At 38.9% G+C, this 24,681-nt stretch overlaps 1 protein-coding gene across 5 annotated transcripts in view; it reads left to right on the top strand.

Moving 5' to 3' along the window:
* LOC142160758 (solute carrier family 2, facilitated glucose transporter member 11-like) overlaps window positions 1-24,681 on the top strand; it is an 88,558-nt gene that overhangs the window by 58,976 nt on the left and 4,901 nt on the right. For 2 of the 5 annotated variants that reach the window (XM_075215726.1, XM_075215736.1), the window contains exons 9-16: window positions 3,081-3,229; window positions 3,395-3,582; window positions 3,850-3,960; window positions 7,322-7,423; window positions 8,197-8,272; window positions 9,427-9,554; window positions 14,725-14,944; window positions 20,600-24,460. In XM_075215726.1, the coding sequence (XP_075071827.1) occupies window positions 3,081-3,229; window positions 3,395-3,582; window positions 3,850-3,960; window positions 7,322-7,423; window positions 8,197-8,272; window positions 9,427-9,554; window positions 14,725-14,922 (952 nt within the window). In that variant the 3' untranslated portion in view covers window positions 14,923-14,944; window positions 20,600-24,460. Of the gene's footprint in view, window positions 1-3,080; window positions 3,230-3,394; window positions 3,583-3,849; window positions 3,961-7,321; window positions 7,424-8,196; window positions 8,273-9,426; window positions 9,555-14,724; window positions 14,945-18,320; window positions 18,475-20,599; window positions 24,461-24,681 lie in introns of those variants that run through there. The other 3 variants (XR_012693301.1, XR_012693298.1, XM_075215752.1) reach the window with 3 other exon arrangements.

Raw genomic sequence — 24,681 nt, 5'->3', positions numbered from 1 at the left:
TTAAGAGTTCATAACTATGGAAGTTGATGTTTAATACAGACTTAAATCAGTGTTGCAATTGTTGTCTTATCTGATTGGGCTTTGTAATGGTGAGCTCTCTCTAAGAAGCAGATTTAGTTCAGCACTAGTTGCCGCATATTACCGCCTATTATGGTAAGGATTCTCTGCTCATTTTGTGGTGCATCTCTGTAGGCTGCCAGAGAAAATGAATGGAGCATTGAGTCAGAATGTCTAGGCAATGCGTCTCCGCAGACTGTCCCAGGACACATGGAGGCGCATATGTAAAGACAAATGTATAGTATAGAAATGTATTGCTCTGTTTATATGTTTTTGTACAAAATGTGATAGTGAACAGGTAAAGAAAGTAAAAATAAAAGTCAGTTGTTCCTACTAACAGGGCTTTCTATACCTTGTTTAAAATCAGTAACAAAGAATATGCATGGATTCTAACAGACACAAGGTAGCATGCATGAACTATAACTTTTATATATGGTAAAGCATGTAGTTTTGAGTGATGTAACGGAATCACTTCACTACGTAAATGTAAATTTTTTTCCTATTACCGTATTTCCCCATGTATATGACGCTCCACTGTATAAGACGCACCTATATAAATCATGTGAAAAAATTGAGGATAAACATTATCCTCAATTTTTTCACAGAGTAATTGTGCAGCATATACAGAGGAGAGACAACGTTATAGTCAATTCTGCCTTATCCTGTCAGATGCTTCCTCTGTCCAGTAAAGTCTTCTTTCTTCTGTCCATTCTGATTCTAATGCTGGAAAGCCGCTTAAGGTCCTCTTCGCGATGACCGGATGTCCTTTCAGGACCTTGACAAGGTCCTGATTGGAAAAACACCAAATGCAGAAACCGGAAGTGTGCGTTTCAACTGCAGATCACGCACCACATCCGGTCATCGCGAAGAGGACCTTAAGCGACTTTCCAGTATCAAGATCAGACGGACAGAAGAAAGAAGACTTACCCTGTCAGATGATTCCTCTGTTTGGTAAAGTGCTACTACCCCTGTATAAGACGCACCCAGTTTTTAGACCCAAAATTTTGGGGAAAAAGGTGCGTCTTATACATGGGGAAATACGGTATTATAAAGCGCCATTTGTAAAGCGCCACTGTGCTTAGCAGCATTGGACAATGGGAAAAAGAGAGTATATATAAAAAGGGGCATAGAAGGTAAACAAAATGAATGCAGTTGTGAAAACAAAGGGTAGGAAGGCCCATGCTCATGAGGGAGTTTACAGTCTAGTGGGAAAAAGGTAGAGCTGAGACAAGAGGAAGAAGTGAGGTATAGAGTCGAGTTTGGGACAGTGTACCATTGTGAGTAGTATAGGTCGGTGTAAGTTACACGCTAGTACATAGATGAGTTTTCAGAGATGCGGTTGTGTGGTTGTGGGTTTTGTAAGTGAGTAATTTGAATTGGATTCTTGTGACTATAGGGAGCCAGTGTAGGGATTTGCTGAGAGGTTGGCGGATGTGGAGTGACGAGAGAGTAAGATCATGCAACACATAGGATGCATTGAAGTGGTGACAAATGCTGTAGTAGACTTAGACTTTGCTGTAAGTCGATTGTACATCATTTTTGTGAGGGTAGTCTCATCAGAATGTGGGAGTGGAAGCCTGACTGCAGAGACTCATGAAGAATGAAGAAAGCGAGATAGGCTGTTGTACACAAGCTGCTCAAGTAGGGAAGATGAAAATGGGGTAGTCATTGGAGAAGGAGGCTTGGTCAGGAATTGGTTTCTGGAGGATTTGTGAGAAAAGTGCATGTTTAAAGGAAGAAGGGAATGTGCCAGTGCAGAGAAACAGCTTGAAATGATGAGCTAAAGGCTGACGAGCAGTGAGTGTAGAAGTGAGAGGGAAAACGGTTGAAGGAGCAGGTTGTGGGGTAAGACGAGATAAGTGGGAGAGTCTTTTTCTCAGATTTTGGGGGCAAATGTACAGAGGATAAATTGGAGAGTGCAGTAGAAGTGGTGCAAATAGGGTCTGGCTTGAGGAGAAATTCTGTCTAATGGTGTAAATTTTGTCTTTGAAGTAGGTGTCAAAGTCATGAGCTGAGAGGCAGAAAGGGGGAGGTGGTTTAAGTCGGCAAAGAAGCAAATTGAAGGTGGCAAGGACGTGTTGGGGGTAGATATTAGATAAGTGTACTAAGTTATTTTGTCAGGTGAAAGGGCAGCTCTGAAGAGAGATTTCCTCAAGTGACGCTTAGTTGTGCAAGAGCATCTTTGTGGGTAGTGGATCTGCTTGGTGTACTACTCTTAAGGTTTGGATAATTAGAAACTGTATATTGTGACTGTCCTTGCTTTATCTCAGGCTTGGAGAGAGGAGAAGTTTTATTGGGATGAGTTTAGATGAGAAGTGGATCAGGTCAAGAGCATTTAGGTGCAGATTTGTGCATGTGGATTTGGGTGCAATAGCGGACCATGAGGTTGGTTGAAGGATGTGAAGACCGAGTTGGAGGAACTAAAGATAAAGAAGTATCGGGAAGGCGAGGTCAAGGACACGTTTATCACAGTGAGTGGGAAGTTCTGTGGGAGAAACTAAGGAGGGAGTAAGTGAAACGTTTGGTAGTGGCAGAAACAGTTGTCATTTTGAATGTTGAATTCACCTAGTATGAGAGTAGCTTGGTCATAGAAAATATGTAAGCCAGGCAGCAAAGTTGTCATGTAATTGGTAGACTGAACCTAGGGGAAAGGAACAGGAAGCAGAGAGAAGAGACAGATGGTGTAACCTTCAAAGCAAAACAGCTGGATGGGGAGGGTTTTAAGGTATGGCTCAGAAGGTGCAGCTTGGACTAAGTAGTATGCCTACTGTGCCACTTTGTCGGTCTCTGGGTCTGGAAGTGTAGCTGAGGGTTATATAGAGCACAGGGGATGTAGAGTCAAAGGAGGTTTGCCAGGTCTCTGTAAGGACAAATAGGTTGAGGAATTTTGAAATGCATAGATCAGGTTCTCTGAAATTATTCATATATATCACTAAGCAATTATATATTTAGTGAGTATTTTGTTAACATACAGAAAAATATGGTTAAAGCATTGAATTTTTGTCTTCTGTATCTTATCATAGAGAGATACTTGGCAGTGAGGAGTTATGGCCTCTTCTACTAGCTAGCAACGTGGTTCCTGCCATCCTGCAACTTCTGTTTCTTCCATGGCTTCCTGAGAGCCCTCGATATTTGTTAATTGATTTAAAGGACAATGATTCATGTGTACATGGTGAGGATAATATCATTAACTGATCAGTAACAAAAACAATTGAAAATTTATAGATTGGCTAATTAGGGATATAGAGCTACACTTAAATACAAGGGAAATAATTCACAGATCAAGAATTTCTCACGACAATGCAGTCCTAGTTATTATACTTGTCATGTCTTGCAGCATTGCAGCGGCTCCGTGGGAACTGTGATTGTAGCAGTGAGATGGAGGAGATGATAGTGGAGCAGGCGGCCCTTAAAGGCCAAAGCCCAAAGGGCCTGTTTGATATTGTACGGGATCCATCTCTGCGAAAACAGCTTCTCATTGTAGTGGTGCTCAGCAGTGCCATGCAACTTTGTGGTAATGACTCGGTACGTTGAAATGCTCCTATTTGCCCTTCCATGTTTTCTTTGTTTCAATGTCTTCTGCTGAACTTCTTTTCCCCCTATATCTTTTATTCCTGTTTACTTTTTTGTATCTGCAAAATGTCATGCATGACTAAACATTAATAGTTTATGTTCTCCTTTTTATTTTTCTCCGCTCTTTCCCCAATATATTTCAATTATTTTTTCCCTTTGTCCTCCTCCTCCAAGACATAACACCTCTATATATTACCTGCTCATGCTTTGTCTTCCTAGATGTATTTCTATGCATCTTATATATTTGCTGCAGCCGGGATCCCTTCTGAGATGATTCAGTATGTGGTGATTGGCACAGGAAGCTGTGAGCTCTTCACTTCAATCACCTCTGTGAGTATAAACTAGAAAATATGTTCTGTTTACTCACTGATATAATTAGTCAACTCTGAACCACTCCCAAGATTCCTCTTCCATCCTCCATGGCAGCCACCCCAATTGGTTGGTCCTCTTCTAGCCTGAAGTAGAGACAGGAAGAATAGAAATGACCCAGGTAGTATATGGTGCAGATCCACTTCTTCCCCTGTGTCTATTGTTATCTTTAGCTGAAGACAGAGTGGACAGGTAGTAGTTTGTTATTTTCTATGTGTAGGGGCTTACCTGCTATAATGGTTCCAGCGACGCACCGCTGGTGGTGCAAGCTGAAGAGGAAGGCTGGCTAAACGGTGACCGCTAGTTGCTACCTTCATTCCATCAATTCATCCATTTGTAGTTTTCAAAACCACCATAAAAAACACTGAAAACTGATAATATTTACAAACCGCAGCTTAATACATTTTCCATCTCAGTCTAACCGAAAAAGATTAGACAGAATGTATCCCTTTATAAATGAAGAAGCACAGAAATAGAGTTCAGGTCAGTTCCAAAATTAGACGCAGCAATAGTCCGTTTATCAACCAGGACCACTATTCTCTAAGAGATCCTATGGATATAAAGATGGAAAGTTGTTATAAAAATTTATTTTGGAACTATCTTGAAATAAGGGTTAACTATGACCTCAGCAAGAGAACTCAGACAATGTGGTGAGACTCTTCATACAATATGAATAGTCTAATCCCATAGCAATAGTTGCTGAAAAACATTGAAGTTATGCATAGAGGAATAGAATTCCTTTGCGAGGCATCATTGGATACCATTACCTTTTCAGACAGAACTATGGCTTTAACAGCAGTGATAAACTAGACACCTTGATTCACAAGTTTTCTGAGGGTAAATCTAACCACCTGCCTGAGGATTGAAAGGTGATGTATATCCCTTCCTCATCTCACCAACACTTATAAGATGTAAGAAATTATAAGCCTGGGATACAGTACACCAAACAAGGTGGTACCATTGCATCCAAACAACCCTTTCAGGTGCTCACATACTCTTCAGAATCAATGAGATCTGAACATTGTCAGAAACGGTTGCAAGATAAATTTCTGTTATATTCCCAGGGAAACTTATTTGTCAGATCCAGAGCCCCTTCTGCTTCAGCAGAGTTGGAAGCTTTCACATCAGTCTGCAACATTGCAGGAAGCTCATGTGATATCTCTTGTTCTGGTCAGAAATTCCTAGTACTTTTCTAGATTTAAAGAGACTCAATCATTTTGTCCATGAAAGACATTTACATATGGAGTCTGTAAATTAAATTCTCACTGGTATAAATTTTTTTGCATCCATAGATATTCAGGATGTTTACATCCATATCCCTTTTGTAGTTCATCATGTGAGATTCCTCAGGTTGTGTCCTGAGACAGCATTTCCAGTTCACTTGCCTTTATTATGTTCTGGTAACGTAGAGAGAAATTTTACCAAAGTATTAATTCTATTGGTGGCAGAATTACAGAAACAGGGGAACACTCTCTGGCCCTATCTGAATGACATTCTAGTGACAGGGAAGTCCAAGCACTTTTCCAATCAAGGATAGGATAGCTTTTAGTAATGGCCTTTCTGGAGGAGCACAGCTGGATTATAAGTAAGTCAAAGCGTTATCTTGTGCTATTCCAGCAGATACAATTTCTGGGGGTCCAAATAGACACTGTACAAAACAAAGTTTCTCTACCAAAAGAGAGGTGCATCAAGATCTAGTCCATTGCTTGTCAACTACAAGCTCAACATCAGATTACATTACAAAAGGGCTCTCGTCTGGGCATGGTGGTACTTGCAAGATCTCCAGTTAAACTAACTAAGTAGGATCACAGAAAAATATCTCTAGATCGTGCCATTCAATTAACAAGAACCGGCAGGGAGTCAGTCAACTGGTAGCAGAATCCAAAGCTGGCCACATGAAATCTGATAACTTCCATTGATTTGACAGCTCTTCACAGATTATACGAGGTATGTCTATTAAATAACGAGACTGTGATTCCACCTACTAAACAAAGCAGTCAGAACCGGTTATAACTGCATATGTAGTAACCTTGAACCTGCGTGACAAGCTGCAACACTCTGACGTTCAGCTGATTGTGAGTCGTCATTTAGTTTGGTTGTGTTTTCTGTAGAGTGCCGAAAAAGTGCCGTTTAAAAGTTGAACAACGTGTCAATTTGAAATTTTTAGTAAAATTGCACAAAACACCAACAGAATGTTTTCAAATGCTTACTATGGCCCATGGGAATGATTGCCTGTCTCGTGTGCGTGTGTTTGAGTGGCACAAAAGATTTAGCGAGGGACGTGAGAATGTTGAAGATGATGAGCGCCCTGGACGACCTTGCACTTCAGGAATCGAAGAAAATGTAGAAAAAATCAGTCAGATTGTTCAAAAAAACAGCTGACTAAGTGTTCGAATGATAGCTGAATCCATGAACATTGACAAAGACACCGTATGGAAAATTTTGCGTGAGGATCTTAACATGACAAAAGTTTGTGCAAAGATGGTCCCAAAGGTTCTCGCACCAGAGCATAAAGAACGTCGCAAGGAATGTTGTGTTGACATTCTACAGCAACTTGACACAGATCCAAACCTGTTTCATAAAGTAATCACTTGGGATGAGACCTGGATCTTCCAGTACGATCCTGAAACCAAAAGACAGCCAATGCACTGGAAAACACCGTCATCACCAAGAATGAAAAAAGCTTGTCAAAGCAAGTCAAAATTCAAAGCAATGCTCATTTTTTTTTTCAATATCAAGGGTGTCATTTTGGAAGAATGGGTTCCAGAAGGCACAACAGTTAATCAGCATTATTATAAGGAAGTTTTGCAAAAGCTGAGAGAAAGAGTCAGAAAGAAACGGCCACAACTGTGGAATAATGGTTTCTTTTTTCACCAGGACAATGCGCCTGCTCACACAGTACTTTCTGTGAAGCAGTTTTTGACGGACAAACACATTACTACACTTGAACATCCTCCATATTCGCCTGATTTAGCACCTTGCGATTTTTATCTTTTCCCAAAAGCTAAATCTGCTTAAAGGGGCACATTTTGAGTCAGTTGATGCTGTAAAAAAGAAAACGGCCGATATTAATGAAACAAGTGAAAGAAATTGATTTGCTCCATGCTTTTGGCCAGTGGAAAACAAGACTACAGCAATGTATTAGTGCAAATGGGGAGTTTATTGAAGGGGACAAATATTAAATTTGTAATACCAATAAATAAAGGTGAGTTATTTAGTCAGTCTCGTTATTTAATAGACATACCTCGTATATGATGACTATTAAACAGACAACTGATATAATGTGACATTAATTTCACACCTTGTTTATTTTCTCTTCTAGACTTTGTTCATAGACCGCATTGGGCGACGAGTGCTGATTATTGGAGGATACAGCTTGATGTCTGTGTGGGCTGTGGTGTTTATGGTGGCTTTATCTTACCAGGTACAAGTTCTGCACATGTTCCTGTACTACCACAGACATGTTGTTTCACCATCACTAGGGAACATTTATGGAATCTGGTGTATATGTAAAATGCTGTAACCCATAGCAACCTATTCAATGACTGCAGTTTGTCTAGTAGATTTAAGGCTATGAAAACAAATGATTAGTTACTATGAATTACACCTACTTTTTGCTACCTTTCTAATTTCTTTTTTTAAATGTGTCTAATGTATTACAGTGCAATGTTTGCTATTGTTGAGTTTATGACCACCTATGTACAGTGCTAGAAGTGTAGATGCAATCCATTCAATTTCTATACTTATGGATTATTTGGTTCATTATTTATAAACATACAGATTGTGTGCCTATGGTTTTGCAGAATGCCATCTGTTTTAACCAGGATTCTCTCTGATTTTCTAAACTACATGTTTGCCATATTGCTGGTAAGGGTATTTCTCTCATTAATGTCTTAACACCTGCCCTTGTTGCGTTGCCTGTGCTTGATTCATTGGCGAGTGAACACACCGGTGAGCGCTTATCAAAAAGCAGTAATAATTATGAAAGCTTTTAACAAATGCCAGACACAACATGAACACAACTTGATGAATTTTTGAACCGTCTGCATTTCTTAAAATTGTATATATTATTGAATATTTTAACTGTGTTTGTCATAGTGATCTGTTGATAACTGTTTTGACAAGCACTAAAGCTACATTCAATTTCCAGATGTTGACCCCCCCCCCCCCCCCTTAAATATTTTTCCTATTTTGCAGGCACAAGTCAGCTGGATACCATATCTTAGCATGGTCTGCATTTTCGCCTACATTTTGAGCTTTGGCATTGGACCAGGTAAATATAGAACTGTAAAGACTTTGTATTTCTAATGCAAGTTCTTTATCACTCAGTGAAGTGCATCTGCTATGTCCCCATATGTTATATAGAACTAAAACCAATCATATTTATCACGAATACACTCACCGTGTCCGTGATTTGGATGTTTACTGTAAAGGGAAACTCTGGAAAAAGCAGAGTACAGCGAAACGCACATTGGCGTATGAGCTTTGTGTCTTTCCTCTTTACCTGTTACAAGTTGCATGAGTACTTTGGACTCGTGGTAGTTAGCAAATCACTTCCCCTCACCGATGGCATTCAGGGAACCGCATAAGCTAAAGAGGCAATAATCCCTGTCGGCTACATTTAGGGAGTTACTGATATTATATATTTTTCTAACCTATGAATTCTGATGCGGTTTATTGGTCATCCTACATCAGTCGATCTGTTGTTTGAATGAATCTAACGGAGCCCACAATAATAGGATTTCTTTCTGGATACAAACTTTTATAGAATGTCCAATCCCAAGGGCAGTAATAATGTAATGGAAGGAAGATAGGGAAACGCACAGCCATTTTTAATTCACTGTTTTTATTAACATTAAACTATTTTAGTTCAATTTAATAAAGGTTAAGTGTTATTAATCAATAGGGGCATACACAACTCGATACATTTAATACTGAACTAGACTGTAGTGCACCAATTTATTCCAGTTTCTTTTTCTTCTCTTTTTATATGTTGCTTTAAGCTGGTTGATGGCACCTCATTGCCATGTAGAAATGCGATATATCAATATAACCTACAACTAAGATAAATATCATAATATCAGATTTACATGGTATGGAGTAACAGTCTTGTACAAAATATACTAGTGCGACAACATTCTTTCTAGTATTTTAACTTTCCGTCCTGAACATTTCAAGGTTGAGATACAACAAAACTGTTCTAGAAGTTACTGTGAAGAATATTTAGTGTTGCACATGGCAGCCAACCGTTTGCTTTCAGTTCCTAGGCTATACCGTATTAAAAAAAAAAAGACACTGACCGATTGGTTGTGATATGCAACTCCATACAGTACATATAGTTACCTGTGAAATAGTTTTCAGAATTGTCTCCCATTGTGTTTTCAGAACACTAATCATTCGCTTTCATTTACCTTCCCAAACTAATAGCTGGAGTTACTGGTTTAATGCCAGCTGAGATATTTGATCATATGGCTCGTCCAGCTGCATACATGATCTATGGTTCCCTCATGTGGATCATGCTTTTTGTGGTGGGTCTGGCTTTTCCCTTCATTGTGGTGAGTGTAATATCTTTATACTTATGTTGCATTTTTTTTTACAGTCTACCTGTTTAATTTACTATCAGCACACATTCAAAGCATAGTTTATCAGTCAGGTAAAATGATTGACAGGCTACTGCCACATAATCTTTGTCATTGTATGCAAGTTAATGAATAGTCCACGTTTTGTGTACTATTAGGTATTTAACTGAATACAAAGGATCATTTCCGTATACAAACTATCTTATATTTTTCACAATAAGACAGGGTTTACAACAGCAACATACCAGTACATAGATTATAGAACACTTAATTTGAACTTAACAGTTGTTATTAATATAACAAAGTTAAAAAAAAAACATGATCAATTCTATCATATAGAATACTTTAAACAATTTGGATAAAGTATAAACAGGGGGAGGATGGAGGTATGAAGACAGATAAGACGGAAGGACAAAAGGAGAGACTAGAAAAGGGTGAATGTAATCTTGGTGTAGCCGTATACGAAGGCGCAAAAGTAGGGTAACGGCCACAGCACCTAGTAAAGATAAGGGATATTGAGAAAAAGGCTAAATATTTGAGCAAAAGATATGGCATTACCAACCCCCAGTCTGAGAGCATAAAACATTAAAGAGATTTAAATAAATCAACTAGTGGCAGATGAGAGATTATTTCTGTAGAGTGCAGGTGTTTTGAAAAGAGTTGTAATTGTCGCCTGTTGTGGGGTAATATCATCTACATATATAAAGAGGTCTATCTTGAAGAACCATTCGGCTATAGTTGGAGGAGAGGAGGTTCACCAGTGTGTGAATATCACAACTTTAGCAGCATTACAAAGGTGTTTTAAAAAGGATTTTTTATATTTAGAGACTGCTATTGTTGCCCAATTTAAAAGTCAAAACAGTGGATCACTAGGATTTCACTAGGAAGATGTTTTTTCCATTTTTCCATAAGGTTTTAACAACATACAGTCCCACCAAATATGAAGTGGGTTGCCTAACTCCATGGGCATCTCCAACATAAATTTAAATTTCCTTTCTTCATCTTGCTAAGGGTATCAGGACACCTGTACCATCTAGAGAGTAATATTTATATTGAGTTTCAATTACATGGTACTTGTTGAGCTAGCATTAATCTGAAAGATTTTTAGCCACCCATTCTCTCCAATCTCATGTCCCAAGTCTCTTTCTCATTCCGTGGTGTAATGCGGTAAAGGATCATATGAGTCCTCAAGAATAAGTTTGTATAATTTAGATAATAAATGAGTGGGACTGGTTGGTCTAGAGCAGGGGTAGGCAACCTGTGGCTCTCCAGGTGTTGTGAAACTACAAATCCCAGCATGCCTTGCCACCTATCTGCTGGTTATCTACTGGCAAAGCATGCTGGGACTTGTAGTTTCACAACACCTGGAGAGCCGCAGGTTGCCTACCCCTGGTCTAGAGCATAACTGCTCAAATGGAGTGAGATCTCTACTGATTTTTGTAATAGAAACCTTCATCCCAAGGAAGTGATGTAACTGCAAGTATCTCCATTTCTCTGTATTGGGGAGATTCAGTTTTTCTCGGAGCTGACCAAAAGGGCGTATTTCATTAGAGCTCACCAGCTGCCCAACCTGAAAGATCCCTGCATTTAGCAGGTGTCTAAAAGCATTTAGATCTAGTCCTGGGGAAACGGAATGTTCAACACAAAGGACATCAGAGGAGAGACCATTGATGAAATGAGTTTCCAACATCTAAGCTTTTTCCAACAAGAAACAGTGGGAGAAATGAAAGGAAGTTTGATTATTGGTAGGGCAGGTATCCATGGAGAACTACTTGGGACGTTTGTAGATTGGTAGTGTCTGAAGAAGATATAGTATTGTGGGCAACAAAATTATTTTGAGTATGTTAATCCTCCCTAACCAGGTGCATTTCTTAGATTTCCAAGAGTGTAATTCTTTACGAAGTTTGGTCAACAGTGGCAAAAAATTTATATGACGGAGTTGGCTCAGATAATTGGTGATATACACCTCTAAATATTTGATGGGAGATTTATGCCAGACAAATGGGAAGCTAGCTTCAGACCCTCTACAGCTTGACTTGATGTGGTGAGATTCAGAGCCACTGATTTGGAATAATTCACTTTAAAATTGGATAATGTGCTGAATTCTGTGAATTCTTTTAACAAATTAGGAAATGATATCACAAGGTTTGTAAGTGTTGCAGGTAGATTGTCTGTGAAGAGGGCACGTTTATTTTACTTATCTTATGGATCCCCAAAATATCAGGGTTCATTCTGATCGACCGCGCAACGAAGAGAGTGGGCAGTCCTGTCCAGTACTGTTTTTTTATATCAAATGAATTTGAAAAGCCATTCATTTTAATTATAGCAGGTGAAAATTTGTATAGAGATAAGATCTGATAGCAGGTTGGACCCATTCCCAAATGCCTCAGGAGTCCAGACAAGCATCTCCAGTCAATTGTATCAAAGTTTTTTTTTTGCAACAGTCGACAGGTGGACTGCCCAGAAAGCAGAGCCCGAGATGAGGTGGACAAGGTCCAGTACTTTCATAGTGTTGTCCAGACCTTCTCAAAATCTCTAATGATTGATTTAAAAAGGGATTCGATCTGAAACAGCGTTAAATGCTGCTAAAAGAAATGCAGCTAATTTGTCTTTAAACACCTCAGCTGATAGTAAAGCCATCGGGTCCCAGACTTTTACCATTAGAGGTCGATGCAAACGCCTCTTCCAGTTACACAAGGGTAAAAGATTCCAGCAGAAGGAATCTTGGGAAGCTTAACCCTAATTAAGTAAGCCTTAATGATTGACTGTCTGTTCCCATCTCCTGGGTAGCTAGTATCCTCAAGTAAATTATATAGCTTGGAGTAGTATGAGCAAAAGTCTGAAGCGATATTACTTGTTTCATGACATATTTTTCCTTTCATAACCTTAATAGAATGAATATAAGAGGTAGCCCTTTGAACATTAAGAGATCTTGCTAACATTTTGCCGGGTTTATTGCCCTATCGGATATATCTGTTGCGACGTTTTCGGAAAGACAATTTGATTTTTTCATTGAGAAGTGCCTCTATCGCTGCTGTTAATTCTGCCAAAGTATCCCTAGATAGGGAGGATTTATGTGTGGTTTCAAGTAAATTAAGTTTTTTGTAACAGAGCTTTATTTGGGGTTTCTGCTGTTTAAGGAAAGTGCTCAGTTGGATACATTTACCCCGGATGACACATTTATGTGCCTCCCAAATCGTAAGTTTGAATACATCAGGGGTATTATTTAGTGTTAAATACTCATTAATAGTCTCCTCAAGCTGTGTTTTACAATACTTGTCCTGCAGTAAAGATTCATTCAGCTTTCAGGACCAGTGTATAGTTGGACTATGAGGCAATAGAGGTCAAAGCTTCCCATAATATGTGTAAATGTCTATGACTAATAAGGTTGTAGTCAATCCTAGATTCAGACTTAAGTGGGTGAGAATAAAATGTGAAGTCTTTGGCATCAGGATGGAAGATCCTCCATACATCAGCTAGCTGGTGAGTGTGAAAGATATATCTTACCCTTTGGATGATCTTCCCAGAGTGGTATGCTAACTCGTTGGATGTGTCAAGGTGAGGATCAAGTGTCCAATTGAAGTCTCCACCAAATTTCAGATTGCCATCATGAAGAGAGGCAGCCCGCTCCAGCACTTTTTCATAGAAAGCTGGCTGAACTTGATTATGGGCATAAATATTGTGAACAGTGCAATTTTTTTTAAAATATTTTACAAAAGAGACATTTGTCCTCCTCCAACTGATAAGTCTCAATCTCTGACACAAGCAAGTGTTTAGCAAACAGGATAGCGACAACTTTGGTTTTGGACTTACAGTTGCTACAAAAGAAAGCTTGTGGAAAGTTCTTATTACTAAGGTGGAGGTGAGTTGCAGTATATTTAAAATGTGTTTCCTGTATTAGTGCTATATCTACTCAATCTGAATAGAAGGATGGTAATGCTATAGCTCTCTTCTCGGTTCTCTTTAGCATTAATGGATACAAAGCGTATGGTATTTATAATGGAAGGGATAGTAGAATAGAAGACATTATCGTATGAAGGTGCAGAAGATAAAGTAGTGTATTCTTAGTTGTATGAAATATATACGGGATGAAGGGAGGTAAAAAGGATGGAATGAGGTGGTACAAGGTGTAATAACAAGAGAACATGTAACTAGGGGAATCAAGAATCCGCTCCCAGTCAGCTTGGGATGTAGAAAAAAAAACATGACCAGGGGAGTGAAGCGATGGGGACAAACTGTGATTTTGTCAACTTTTATTAAACTAATAAATATAGAGTGATATAGAAAAGAATAATCTTGAAACCTATGTACAAGACATCCTATTATAGCATGTAGCTAACATCAAAATATTTAACAGACGTAATCGCAAATAAGATTAATTTATTATGCAGTTAACATGAGGATAATTTCTGCTAATGGAAAATGCTATCAAGCTGCTATAGTGTGTTCGATACACTTTCTAGTAGTCTGTGTCTAATGGCTTCTTAGTTTCAAATATGACCTCTGATTCCTACTAAACTCTGTATGTGTTCTTCTTGCGCTGAGCACTCTGCTGACTCATTTGGCCAACATTACATTATCCCTTGGGTATTTAAAGGCCAGTGACCTCGTCCGAAACAGCATAGGGGGAGAGCCACTAGCACTATAAACAACATTTGAGTCTAGTTAAGTTAACTGCAGAAAGTTACAAAGGGTGGGCATATTTTAACATTTTTAATAATTTAGCAAACCTTGACATAGTTCTTACCATTGCTGCCTCACAGCACTGGGGTCATGGGTTCGATTCCATCCAAGACACTAGCTCTATGGCATTTATATTTTCTCCCCGTTTTTGTATGGGTTTCCTCTGGGTAGTGTGGTTTCCTACCATAGTCCAAAACATGCAATGGGACAGGGAATAATGTGAATGATGACATAATCTCTGTACAGTGCTGTGTGATATGGTGCTATATAAATAAATATGCTACTAAGATGTTAACGTTAATTAAATTTCCCCACTTGGTCACATGCACTTCTCACAGCATCTGTGCTATGAAGCTATTAAGCTCTGATCCTTGCAGCTTCGTGTACACATCTCTCATACTGTACCTTGCACAAACAAGCTTATTTACACTGCCACCATTTGACCAATTCTATTCCATTCCAGCAAGGACTTGGTCACTTCTGCTTTATACCATTTCTGGTAGTTTGTGTCAGCACCGCTCTGTATGTTGGATTCTTCCTCCCAGAGACCAAAGGAAAAAGTATTTTAGAAATCACGGAGGCATTTACAAACCATAGAGCTAAACCACATCATGAGGAAAATGGCTGGTGTGGACCTCAGGAGATCACAACCGCCATGTGACCGTGAAGGAATATTACCCAAGGTATCTTGAAGTTCTTCTTTCGACCTGTAAGACTGCACACATGAACTGTAATTTAAGTTTTCATTCTGAAACTTGGCCTGTAGTTTAAGGGACAGGTGCAAGATCAGATATAATTGTAAGATATGTTTTCTCCATAACTAGATCTCCACTTCATACCATGTACTTCCTCAGTGGCTGATGGAAACATTCATTCACATGGCCTTTTATAGCCAGATATTACTTGATGATTGGTTAAAAAATAGGGGTCAATATATGTTGGCAATTAGATTTTAAATTAAATAGTTAATATGATTTGTTAAAAGAAACAAACAAATTACTGTATAAATATATATTTAATAAGGTATTGCATAAACACTTTCTATTTTATTTAAAAGTTGCAGGGTTTGTTTTAAATGTTTTTATTGAAGACCTTCAATCAATGTTAAGCATGAAAGCACAAATTACATTTATCAGAAAAGAAATAAAGGGATAAAAGTGGAAAAGAAAATTGAGTTAAATACAAATTGAAATAATATTTCCAAAAGACACAGAGGAGATTGCATAGTTAGGAAATCACATGTAAATCGGAGCCTGTAGGTACACAGCGGGTGAAATAAGTATTGAACACATCAACATTTTTCTCAGTAAATATATATTTAATGTGTCTATTGTAATGAAATTTACACCAAATGTCAGCAACAACCCTTGCAATCCACACATGCAAAGAAATCAAACCATAGATGTCCATAATGTAAGTTTTGTGTAATAATGTGAAATGACAGGGAAAAAGGTATTGAACATGCTTCCTGAAATTTATTTAATACTTTGTACAAAAGACTTTGTTGGTAATGACAGCTTCAAAACGTCTCCTGTATGGAGAAACTAGTCGCATGCATTGCGGAGGTGGGATTTTGCCCCATTCTTCAACACAAGTAGTCTTCAAATCTTGATGGTTTCGTGGACTTCTTCTATGAATTCTGATCTTTAGTTCTTTCCATGAATTTTCAATTGGATTAAAGTCAGGTGATTGGCTGGGCCATTCTAGCATCTTTGTTTTCTTTCTCAGAAACCAACTGAGAGTGTCCTTGGCTGTGTATTTGGGATCATTGTCTTGCTGAAATGTCCACCCTCGTTTCTTCTTCAGCATCCTGGTAGATGGCAGCAGATTTTTATCAAGAATGTCTCCGTTCATTTTTCCATTCATCCATCCTTCAATCATATGCAGTGTGCAGTGTCGGACTGGGGCATGAAGGGCCCGCCGGGGAATGCTACACTAGGGGCCCACCAAAGGGGGTGTGGGACCAGACACTAGAGGGGGAGTGGTCAGTCCACAAAGGACAGCTAGCACAATAGTGTAGTGTATAAAGAGTACACAGTGTTGACCTGCCCCTTTGATTGGGCAGAACAGTCACCAAAAATCAGGATTGTCCCACTAGACCAGGATTGGCTAACCTGTGGCACTCCAGGTGTTGTGAAACTACAAACCCCAGCATACTTTGCCAATATATAGCAGCTTATTGTTGGAAGGGTATGCTGGGACTTATAGTTTCACAACACCTGGAGTACCACAGGTTAGCCAAGCCTGCACTAGACTCAGATCATTTGACAGACTGTCCTACCTGTTGTTGTCACTTTTAACACCTGTGGCTGCTGGTTTCTTTAGTTGCGGCTTGTCTGTATCCTGGAATGTTGAGGGCCGGCCCTATTTGGAAAAAATAATGGGTACATTTAGAAACATCAACCATCCCGGACATTAAATAAACAGCACCCACATTTAATAATTAGGCCTCTCTCCAGCCTCAACATTAAAGTAATAGTGCTCACATTTGATGAATAGATCTATTTCCCTCCAACCAACCCCAACATTAAATTAATAGTATTCCCATTTAATAAATAAACCTATTACCCTCCCTCCAAACAGTCCCAGCAATAAATTATTAGCATTTACGTTTGATACATCCATTTCCCACGACCATTCCTAGCATTAAATAATTAATATTCACATTTGATAGCCCCCACACTCAGCCCCACATTCAATTATAGACCCAAACCAACTCAGCATAAAAGGTCCCATCACCCCCTCCCTATAGTGTTCTCTGTGCAGCCCCCCTCACTATAGTTTAGCATAGGCAGCCCCCCTATAGTTTAGTATAGATAGGCAGCCCCCCTATGCCACATAGTAGTGCCCCCAAAACAATGTTATGCCACACAGTAGCGCCCCCCAAAACAATGTTATGCCACATAGTGCCCCCTATGTTATGCCACTCAGTAGTGCCCCCAAATGTTATGCCACATAGTGCCCCCAATGTTATTCCACAGTGCCCCAAATGTTAGGCCACATAGTGCCCCCAATGTTATGTCGCATAGTGCCCCAAATGTTATTCCACATAGTGCCCCAAATGTTATGCGACATAGTGCCCCCAATGTTATGCCACATAGTGCCCCCAACGTTATGCCACATAGTGCCCCCAATGTTATGCCACACAGTGCCCCCAATGTTATGCCACATAGTGCCCCAAATGTTATCCCACACAGTGCCCCCAATGTTATGTCACAGTGCCCCAAATGTTATGCCACATAGTGCCCCAAATGTTATCCAACATAGTGCCCCCAATGTTATGTCACGTAGTGCCCCAAATGTTATGCCACATAGTGCTCCAAATGTTATGCCACATAGTGCCCCCAATGTTATGCCACACAAGTAACCACCACAATTCACACACACATATATAGTGTAAACAAATGGTTTAAAAATATACTTATCGATATCTTGCTTGCTGCAGGCTCTCTGCTCCTTCTCTCTTCTTCAGCGGTGGCAGGCGGGAAGATCAGCTGTCAGGGGGAGGGGGCGGGTCAAATGATCGCAATTGAGCAGCGGGGACGCCGGGTTCTCGTGGGGGCCTCCAGGTAAGCCACGGGTAAAAGGGGGTGTAGCCGGGCCTACCGATGGTTTTACCGGTAGCCCGCTGGGCCAGTCCGACACTGGATATGCCAGTATTTCCTGCAGAAAAACAGCCCCACACCATGATGTTCCCACCTCCAAACTTCACTGTTGGTATGGTCTTTTTGGGGTGATATGCAGTGCCATTTCTCCTCTAAACATGGAGTGTATTATGGCATCCTAAAGAGTTCTATTTTCTTTCATCTGACCACAATATATTCTCCCAGTATTTCACAGGCTTATCCAAATGTTGTGCAGCAAACTTTAAACGAGCAACAACATGGTTCAGCAAAGGAGTCTTGCATGGTGAGTGTGCATACAGGCCATGGCGGTTGAGTGCATTACTTATTGTTTTCTTTGAAACAATTGTGCCTGCTAATTCTAGGTCTTTCTGAAGCTCTCCACAAGTGGTTCTTAGACAACTCTTCTGATAATTTTTTTTCACTCCTCTGTCAGAAATCTTGCGAGGTGCACCTGGTTGTGGCCGGTTTATGGTGAAATGATGTTCTTTCCACTTCCGGATTACGACCCCAACATTGCTCACTGGAACATTCAGCAGTTTAGAGATCCTTCTGTAACCAATGCCATCAGTATGTTTTGCAACAATAAGGTACGAAGGTCTTGAGAGAGCTCTTTGCTTTTACCCATCATGAGATGTTTCTAGTGTGACACCTTCGTAATGAGACACCTTTTTATAGGCCATCAGTTGTGGCTGAACCAGCTGGAAGAATTGCTTTCTAATAACTGATACATGTCAGCTGGTGTATTGGCTTTCCATGTCTTTTTGCGCCTCCCTTTCTTCATGTGTTTAATACTTTTTCCCTGTGTCATTTCACATTATTACACAAAACTTACATTATGGACATCTATGGTTTGATTTCTTTGAATGTGTGAATTGCAAGGGTTGTTGCTGACATTTGGTGTAAATTTCATTACAATAGCCACATTAAATATATATTTACTGAGAAAAATGTTGATGTGTTCAATACTTATTTCACCCGCTGTATATGAATTTCATATAGTGTGGTGGGAATATCTCCAAATTTGTTCTTTTTAAAGGAGCAGATAAGGACGCACTGAAGCTTTTCCAGGGCTCGAAAAAGTTCTGGGTATTTTTCTCTTTGTGAAGAGACACTTCCAGCCAATCCATTCTCATTACAAGAGTTTTTCCTTGAGTAAAGTCTATGTATTCTGAATTAAAAGTTACTTTTACTAAATGCCAGCAGAATCATTGTGAATATGTCACTTTGAATGAATACCCAAGTCACACCAAGTATGAACAAAATATATCTCCTTCATATAACATAAACTTCCACTAATGTTAATATTTAATATATATTTTATTAATGTATATTAAATCAATTATGTCATTACATATATATGTGTGTAATAAACATTAATATACAGAAAAAAACTTAAGGGCAAAAAAAATACATTATTATAGGGAAAACCTTCACATGTAACTTTATTTTTTATTTTTATTTCAAAACTGCAAATATTAATATATAAATAAAATAAAGAGCTATGCAACCTGTGTAGTGGTCCATTAGTATAGGATAGTATCAAATGTGTTTTACCACTGGTAGTGGTTTCCTAAGTGTGACTCACTATTTGTGCTTTATTGTCTGTCTAACACTTCCTAATCTATATTTCACTTTATATTTATTTTCATTCCACTCCATATCAATGTGACACACCTGTCTCTTTCATATGGATTCACTTCACTCTTTATATTACTCAACTTTCACACATACTAAACATCTGACACCAGAATGCACATCCTACTACCCTCACTTCATACCTCTCTTTCTGACTTGCACATCTGTCACAAATTTACTTGCTTTCATGATGCTGATTTTCCTGCCTCTGTGTACAGCAGCACTTCCTGGTTTCGGTGGTCACGTGATTGTGGCTGGGAGGCGGCTTTTACTATCTATAGACTATATTAAGCTCACCTGGACACTGCAGCTTTGTCAGAGCAACAAGTTACCACTTAGCATCTGGCTCTCCCTGCATATCCTGTGCTGCATTCTGGTGTTTTGCTGTGTATCCGACCCGGCTCTCCTTTGACTACTCTGCTGCCTGTGAACCTGTGTATCTGACCCGGCTATCCTTATCGACTACGCTTTTGCCTGCTCCCCTGTGTATCCGACCCGGAGTTCCACTACATACGGCTAGGATTCTTCTGCATGTGCTGTGTTCCTTTAGCTAACAGATCCTGCTCCTCTGTGCATTGCTACATTACCTCTACAGAGTCTATTCCCCATTCCTGCCGGACCTCCTACTAAACGTCTGTCTCCCATCACGTCAGTGGGCTAAACTAGGGGCCGCGACCTGCGGACCCCCGGCAGCAAAGTCCATCCTGCCTTGCGGCGGTTCTTGGTGAAGACCGGGGGGTTCGTTAGACTCCGTGCCTTAGGAAAGCCAGTGCTAATACTGACTGATAGAAAACTCCTGAGAACCGTAACATCTACATATTACCTTCCTCCACTCACTAGATCAACCCTTTAAATACTTCCCCACACCCATCCCTTACACTCTCCCTCACCCCCTTTCTCTTCCTCTTTGCCACTCTTGTTTTTATTTTAATTTTTTTACGTTTTCTTTTTTCATTATCCATATTTGTCTTTTTTCTTTCATATACTATAAGTATATATACTATACTCTCATGTACTATAAGTTCACACAAGTGTAATATAATTAATACATTTCTTTTTTCACCTCTCATATTATAGACTTGTTTGTGCCTCCTAACAGCCCACACCATCAATCAATACAACCCTACTTCTCTTCCTCACCAACTAAAGTACAGACCCTTGTCTCCTGTGCAACACCATTCCAGGCATCCATGTGAAAGACATGAAGGTACTACGCACTCAACGATGACAATGGCTAAATGACAATAATCCCTCAGTCATAGCATCGTGGCTTCATCCAGGATTCTACGTCATGCTAAAATTATCTCTGTATCACTTCTATTTAGTCTTTCTCTACCCCTTTCAGTAATGCTCCGTCCACATTTTCCAATTCAGGGCACGAGTTATATAGTTACTTATTTTATTGCCTAACATCACTTGTATGCTACCACACGTGTACCCTGTCTCTATGTTTTTCTAAAACTGTAACGGACTAAATCCACAGAGTTTGCATTTTTATTGCAAATGGTGTCAAAATCATCTATCCACGGTCAAATTCACAAACAAATGAAATCGAGTTTATATGAATCTGTCTAGTTTAAAAAAAAAAAATGGTAAAAGTTTGTTTATACTGTGAAAACTTTACTGTTTTTTCATAAGAGAATTATAATGTTCACATTGGAAAGACATGTTTTATCTTCCAGACCCATTAATACCATACTTGCCAACTCTCCCGCATTGTCCGGGAGACTCCCGCATTTTGCGAGAGTCTCCCGGACGAGTGTGGCAATCTCCCTGATAGGAAGGGGGAAAAATTTAGTTTAAACGCCGCGATTCACCCGGAATCGCGGCGTTTAGCCCCGCCCCCACTGTAAAATGACGCGATTTGCGTCATTCCGTCACGGGGGCGGGGCCAAAATGACGCGATTTCGCAGCCCCGCCCCCTGCACGCCCACGTCCCAGCCGGCATCTCCCGGAAGAAAAAAAAAAAAATGTTGGCAAGTATGATTAATACATTTTAAAAGTCATAATGTGTCTGTAAGTAAGGAAAATGTGCCTATAAAATTAAAGGGATTGTTCTCCCTTATATTTAATACTGATTGCTGGTTTTGACTGTAATGGGCGATGGAAAATTTTAAATTCCGTGTATCCAGTGCAGGAGTGTCAACCATCACTTTTGTGAATTTGGCTGTCTAATATAAGTTCTGTTTTGATTCACTTATTTGTGATTGTTTCATACTGTCTGTCATATATGGCTCATAAAACTGGTCAGGCCCTAGCGAGGACATGGTCTGTGGTTCCTGTATAACGTGGATAGCTCTCATGCAGAGTGTCAGCTCAGTGTCACAGCTATGCATGTAATGCCATACATGACCTCCCCTACACTATAAGAGTCATAATAAGCATAAAGACTACCTTACACATTCGAATAAAAGGAGGTTTATCTAGGGCAGCTGTTTCAGTCTTTTAGTGAACCTCAGGATGTATTTGTCTTTACATCTATCACACATATGTGTTTAGAGGCCATCATACACAACTTAATTTTATTAACATTAAGTCACAGTGTATACAAAAATATTTAAGATCTAGATCACAATTCCTGTAATCATGATAAGTCCTCAATATGCCTTTGCTTTAACGTCTTTTACAAGCCAAAATGTGGGCATTTATATTTTTCTCTTAACATAGTTCAATTTAATTATTGTGAGCTTTATGCTTTAATGAGTATATGTCACATCCCATGGGTAGCCCTATATTTGAACGCTCTATATTATTTTTTATGAGGAAATAGTGCTAAGAGCTTTTTTAAAACTACAGCCATTTGTTTTGCTGTCTACATATTTGGAAACTTGATTTTGTGGAGACTATTTTAAATCTGTACTGTACTGTTTAGTAACATACCATATTTGTTTCACAATAGCAATTCTACTGAATGATTAGATATGCTGTATTATTTATTTATTTATTTATTTTGTATTTACTTTTTACCAGTATGTTAGCATGTGTTTTTTTTAATTGAATAATGTTGAGATGTTTTTAGATGAATTTTCAGTGCCTACAGTTTGCCCTGTCCGCATAATAGTGCTTCATTGTTGGGAGTAAAGGAATACCCTCAGCTTCCCTTAGTGATTAGGCAGGCACACCTCTGGCCCACTATTCACCTATTATTTATTTGCGGAACAGTACAGCATTTAAGATACAAATATTAAATGTGTTTGGCATTTACATTTTTACGTTCATATTATACATAGAATTTAGTAATTTTTGTTTGCCAAAAAATATCCCACTTGTCATGTCCCCCAAATTGCAGGTACATTGTATTTAAGTAGTCCTATTTATATTGAATGTCTGTGTTTGGCATTCCTGTTAGCAGAGTGTACCAAATATTGGTATCCTTGTTGTTTGCAATTATTAAGACTGCAATACGTTTATCTGAGGCTGCTGTAGTTTAAAAATATTTTTTTATGATTATTCCAGGAAGGATAATTAGCTATGCTTGTTAGATTCACATCATATTCACTGGTCATTGGAAGTTACAGATTTCAGTGGTCCTTACTTTAATTAACTACAGAGAACGTTGGTGAAGTTGCACTGGGTGCGATATGTAGCAGCCGCCAATGGATCATTGAGTGTTCCAAAGTTGCCCCTGATGTAACACATTTGGCAATAAATGTGGGAAAGAGAATGGCATTGTGGTAGTGGTACTATAATATTATTTGTAAATCGTGGGCAGAAAGATAATGATACAAGTAAAATAATACAATGAGGAATTTATTTATTAAGACCAGTTGATAAGGTAGAATTTCAATCACTGCTTATTTCAGTGCTGGAAAATGTTTTTTCATCCAATTTATGATGAAAAGCAATACTGGCTGGCAGTGGTAAGAGGACTGTACTGCTTCACCAAGCAGTACATGGAGCCTCTGCGCATGCATGAGCCGGCATGCCGATTGGAACTGGTAGCATGGACTTGGGCTTTCAGTTCCAGATTCAGTACAAACAAATGAATAAAGTTTGTAATAAAAAAAAAAGCATAATTTAATTGCCTGCCCATTGGCTTTTGCCATCCTGAAATAGCGATAGGAGGATATCGGCAGTACTTCATAGCTACCACTATCCCAGGGTTATGTTAAATAGGGCGAAGCTTTTCATCCTTTCATAACTGGACCCCTAAGATTGAAGAATACATTATTAGTAAAGGAACTATGCTGTGAGGCTAATTATTTTTAGGGATTTTATTGGGGTAATTGGCCTGATATATGGTATGTAGCATGCACCCTATTCATAAGCAGGGTAGCTCTATAAATGTTAGCTAAACACATGAATATACTTCATTATGTGCTGATAACCTATTTTAATATTTGCATTCCTGCTCATGAAAAGGAGATATTATACTGCTTGTTCAGGGAAAGGCAAAGTGATATATATCCGTCACAGAATGGACTTTTGCTTCCAGTGTTCACATTTCCATGAAATATTATCACAAATGGGTTTATTTAGGAAAATGCACATTAATGGGGAAATCAAACACTGCTACTGCTCTGGAAAAACAGGAAAAGGTCATGTTACCTGTTTAGAAATAAACCAAATAGAATTATGTCATTTGTATTGTTTACTGTTGCTTAAATTGAATAAAATTACAAGTACCAAAGGTATCAGAAATAAGTGCATTATTTACTGCTCAGAATTGTCACTGTATCAGTAATAAAAGTATAATGTGTGATATATCCAGAATCATTTTATTTCTGCAGAATGGTGAATCGACTTCACAAATTATAATGTGTGACAACATTATGTAGCTAATACTGTATTCTTATGTATTGCATTGTATTACTGTACTGGAGCGATAAGATATGTGATCAGGTACCACTGGTTCAATCCAAAGTCACATATGGAGTTGAAGTCAAGTCCTCAACTGGCTGTCTATGATATGCAATATATTTTATTTCTTAAATTATCTGTGACTCTTTAACTGCCATAATAATGCTTCTAGTTTGTAAGCATCATCAATATTATTATCCTTTATTTATATAGCACCTATAGCTGCAGCACTTTACACAAAATATTTAATCATTGGTATCATTCCCTGCTTACAGTCTAAATTCTATAGGTAGCACTTACAGTAGTTTAAAAATTATATGTTTAAACACAAAAGGTTCAATTGGGAATAGGGTTCACAC

This window comes from Mixophyes fleayi, chromosome 1, assembly GCF_038048845.1.
Source record: "Mixophyes fleayi isolate aMixFle1 chromosome 1, aMixFle1.hap1, whole genome shotgun sequence".
Classification (NCBI taxonomy): Eukaryota; Metazoa; Chordata; class Amphibia; order Anura; family Limnodynastidae; genus Mixophyes; species Mixophyes fleayi.
This window is presented reverse-complemented; position numbering and strand designations above follow the sequence as displayed.